At 37.1% G+C, this 4,097-nt stretch overlaps 1 protein-coding gene across 1 annotated transcript; it reads left to right on the top strand.

The window, feature by feature from the left end:
• On the top strand, window positions 671-3,891 carry LOC107631265 (probable serine/threonine-protein kinase PBL7). The gene is made up of 6 exons (XM_016334649.2): window positions 671-1,667; window positions 1,902-2,159; window positions 2,253-2,425; window positions 2,515-2,594; window positions 2,719-2,866; window positions 3,184-3,891. Exons 1-6 carry the CDS (start codon window positions 1,067-1,069, stop codon window positions 3,535-3,537), a joined length of 1,614 nt encoding a protein of 537 aa, XP_016190135.1. The 5' UTR covers window positions 671-1,066; the 3' UTR covers window positions 3,538-3,891.

Raw genomic sequence — 4,097 nt, forward strand, 5'->3', positions numbered from 1 at the left:
CTGTTTCATAGATATAAAACAACAATAATAAATAAACAAATATTTTCAAAATAAATGTGTTTGGTTAATTAAGATTTAGGAAGAAGAAGAAACAGAGGTAGCGAAGCAGGGTTGTCACTTGTCAGGAGTGGCTGTTGGGTTGTAACTTGTGAGCCGTTGGATGGATACCAAACTGCCCAATGCCGCATCCACATCCATTGATCTTCAGAATCCCCTTCACATGGATCTTTGTCTCTACTCTCAACACTGTTATCATTCATTCTTTATTTTAATTGCATTTCTATACTACCTTTTGTTACTGTCCTTTTCTCATTTAGCAATCAAGGTTAATAAACATTTCATTTCTACCAAAACCAAAATTAAATGCACACAAAGTCTCTCTTATAATATTTCAATTTTTCAAAAATTTTGGATATTTTTTTATTTATTATCCACATGGTATTCTGAAAAAAAAAAGAAGGCCATAATGCTATTCATGTAGTTATTTTATTTCCCATACACACAATATATTTCTAAGTTTTTCAAAAGAAAAAAAATGTTTTTTTTTGCTATCTCTCACTTTCAGAGTTTCAGAACTTGGATGTAATGATAATAGTAATAATAATAATAATTAGATAATGAGTAGGTCTATATTTTCTTGATTAGTCCCAATAGGATGACCCACCATGGTTAGCTACTAAATAATGGCCTAAAGATGTTGCCTTTGTAGTTTCCCAGTCTTCTTCACTCTCTCTCTCTCTCTCTTACTCTATCCTGCAATACATTTTTTACAATCTTTCTTTATTTCATCACCTTCTCCCACTCTGCTGAATCAGAAATTGATAATGATGCAAATGCAATGTCACATTCCAAAAATTTTCTCCATTTAACAACTACTGTATATTATTATTATTTATAAGTTAGATTAGACACCCATACTCTCTCCTCTTCTTTTCTGTAGGTTGCTGCTAAGAAAATTCTCTCCAACCCCACAAGCAAAGCAGCTTTAACTTTATTCAGTTTTTTTAATTTCTTCTCTCTCCACTGGGTTTCTGTGCCACTTTGTTGTGGGATCTACTTCATCACAATGGGTTTCTCCCAAGGAACCTGCACTGATTCCAGTGACATTTCCATTGCCCCAAATGTTCCTCTTCCTCCTCCTTCCTCTTCCTCCTCCTCTCTACTTGCACATCACTACTGTGACCACAACAACCTCAAATTCAGAACCTTCCTCGGAAAAATGATTTGGGATTTTGGTTTTGCATGTCTTTCCAGCCCTTCTTCTCCTCCTCCTTCTTCTTCTTCTTCGAGTAGGAGGAGGAATAGCTGCAAAGATGATGAATGCAGCAACAAGAAGGGTAATTTGGAGCACAACAAGGCTTGGCTTCTTGCTGAGTCTGGTGGCTGTGGAGCTGAACTGTTGAACAATGCAGAGCCTCAATCGGTTCACTCTTCTTTCAGGTTCAGCTTCTGTTCTCAGGTTGAGTTGGAGTCCCTCAACATGAGTTCTTCAAGTGCTGCAACGGTTCTCATGGTGAATTTGGACAATGGTGTCAGTGAATCACGCGCCAGAGAGATCAAGTGGAGGAGGATTGAGTCTTTGGAGAAGAGCATTTCCCCAGTTGCACACTCTTTGATCAGATTCACCTATGCTGAAATACTCTCTGCTACCCGCAATTTCTCCAAAGGTGACTTTTCCCCCCTCTTGCCTTCTATATGGATTTAAAAGTTGAGATTTTTATTATAAAAATAATATTTTTAAGTTTCTAATGACACTGAATGTATGAAGAGATTAGAAACTTTTCAAACTCGTTAGCAAAACCCTTTTTGTATTGCTGGTGTTGTGTTATTGTTTTGGTTGAAGTTGGTTTCTTTTTGTGTGTTAGAGATCATGATTAGTTCTTTGTGTTTGTGTTGGTTAGGTAGAGTATTGGGGAGAGGGGCGTTGAGCTGTGTTTTCAGAGGGAGAGTTGGGATTTTGAGAACTGTGGTGGCTATAAAACGCTTGGACAAGGAAGATAAGGAGTCTGCAAAGGCATTTTGTAGAGAATTGATGATTGCAAGTTCCCTTCATAGCCCAAACGTCGTTCCCCTTGTTGGTTTTTGTATTGACCCGGAGGAGGGTTTGTTCTTGGTGTACAAGTATGTCTCAGGTGGCAGCTTGGAGCGGCACTTGCATGGTGGGTACTCATTTATCTGATTATTGTATTTTCAGTGAGGCTTTGGTTTGAAGTCAATGAATTTGACTGATTATAACAAGGCTTATTCTACAGGGAGGAAGAAGGGTGGGAAGGGTAGTTCACCCCTTCCATGGTCTGTGAGGTACAAAGTTGCAATTGGGATTGCAGAGGCTGTGGCTTATCTGCATAATGGAACTGAAAGATGTGTTGTTCACAGAGACATTAAGCCCTCTAATATTCTGCTTTCTTCTAAGAAGACTCCCAAGGTGAGTTTTGTTGTGAATTGATCGGATGATATGAAACAATGTCTTAATTGGCCTTGCAAGTCATGTTGATTGTTTTTGTTGGATTGTAGTTATGTGATTTCGGGTTAGCTACTTGGACTACGGCGCCTTCAATTCCTTTCCTTTGCAAAACTGTCAAAGGAACATTTGGGTACGATCATATTCCCTCGATTCCCTTCAAATTGAATATGCAGAACTTCGGAATTTTTGGCATCATTAGTTTTCATGCTCAAATCACTGAAGTTAAATATACTATATCAACATTTTTCTACCAGATATTTGGCTCCTGAGTATTTCCAACATGGGAAAGTATCAGATAAGACTGATGTTTATGCTTTTGGAGTTGTTCTATTGGAACTTATAACTGGTCGGAAACCAATTGAAGCAAAAAGGTCTCAGGGGGAGGAGAACTTGGTCCTTTGGGTGAGTTAAAACACTTTAATTCTTGCACAGTTTTGCCATAACTCCTGACTGATGATGGTTTTCTTTTTGGATTGAGATTTTGATAACAACAAACATTTTAAGCATAACTTGCTCCTTTCTAATAGTACATTAACTTTGAAGAAAGCAGTAATATCAATTTCACCTTGTCTTTATCACAGAAGACACTATGATAGCCTAGTTGTATGCTTCTCTTACGAATCAAATCAAAACAAAACTGAAAATTGTTCAATTTTCTGGTTCATTTTCAAATGGACATTCCCTTATTGACAAACATCAAATTTGACATACATTTGCAGGCTAAGCCTTTTCTACAGAAAGGGAAAGGAGCCATTGACGAGCTGCTTGATCCTCAACTCAAATGCAGTTTGAGATTCTCAAATCAAATCGCTCGGATGATCGAAGCAGCAGCCGCTTCTGTCACAAACGAGGAATCTCGGCGACCCGGCATACACGAGATTATCGCCATACTGAAAGGTGAAGAAGAACCTCTTTTCTCTAAAAGAAAGAAGTCTGGTTTTCTCGGGAATGGATGTGTGATTGATTGTTATTCTCAGCTAGAACAAACAAATAATGAGATGAAAAGTCACTTGGCTTTGGCAATGCTAGGAGTTTCTGAGTTTGAGGATGAGGATTATCTCTATGGTCGTTAAAAACATGATAACTACCTCAAAACAATTCACTTTTTGCCATGATTCTTACTTTTCTGACTAGAGTATTAAAGATATATATATATATCTAAGCGTGTTGAAATTGTAAATAGAACTAGGGGCTAAGACAAAGATTGGTTTGTCTGTAGATATCTTCCCTTTGTGTTCATTGTTTGTGCTTCATGTTGTAAAACAATATCTTTTATTCTTACAAGTTACCGCCGCACAAAGTTTAGGTTGGATTGGAGAATAGAAAACTTTCATTTTGAAGTTCTCAGTGGGTAAACATCAAAGTAACATATTGAACAACATTCATAGAACTATTTGTTCTTACACTAATGGATTCATTTTGGAACATGTGCAATATCATCATCATTATTATTTTAGTAAAGCACATGTAGTTTCATGCATAGCTTCGTAAGTTTATTGTCGTTTTCTTTTTTCTTATGATCCTATATGATCGGCCCTCCCTATTATTTATGTCATTATATGGACATTATCCTATGTCAACAAGATGTATCATGTCTACTTGTGTAGGTACATCACAAGATTTGTTGTTTTAA

Source organism: Arachis ipaensis, chromosome B03 (genome assembly GCF_000816755.2).
Source record: "Arachis ipaensis cultivar K30076 chromosome B03, Araip1.1, whole genome shotgun sequence".
NCBI classification, from domain to species: domain Eukaryota; kingdom Viridiplantae; phylum Streptophyta; class Magnoliopsida; order Fabales; family Fabaceae; genus Arachis; species Arachis ipaensis.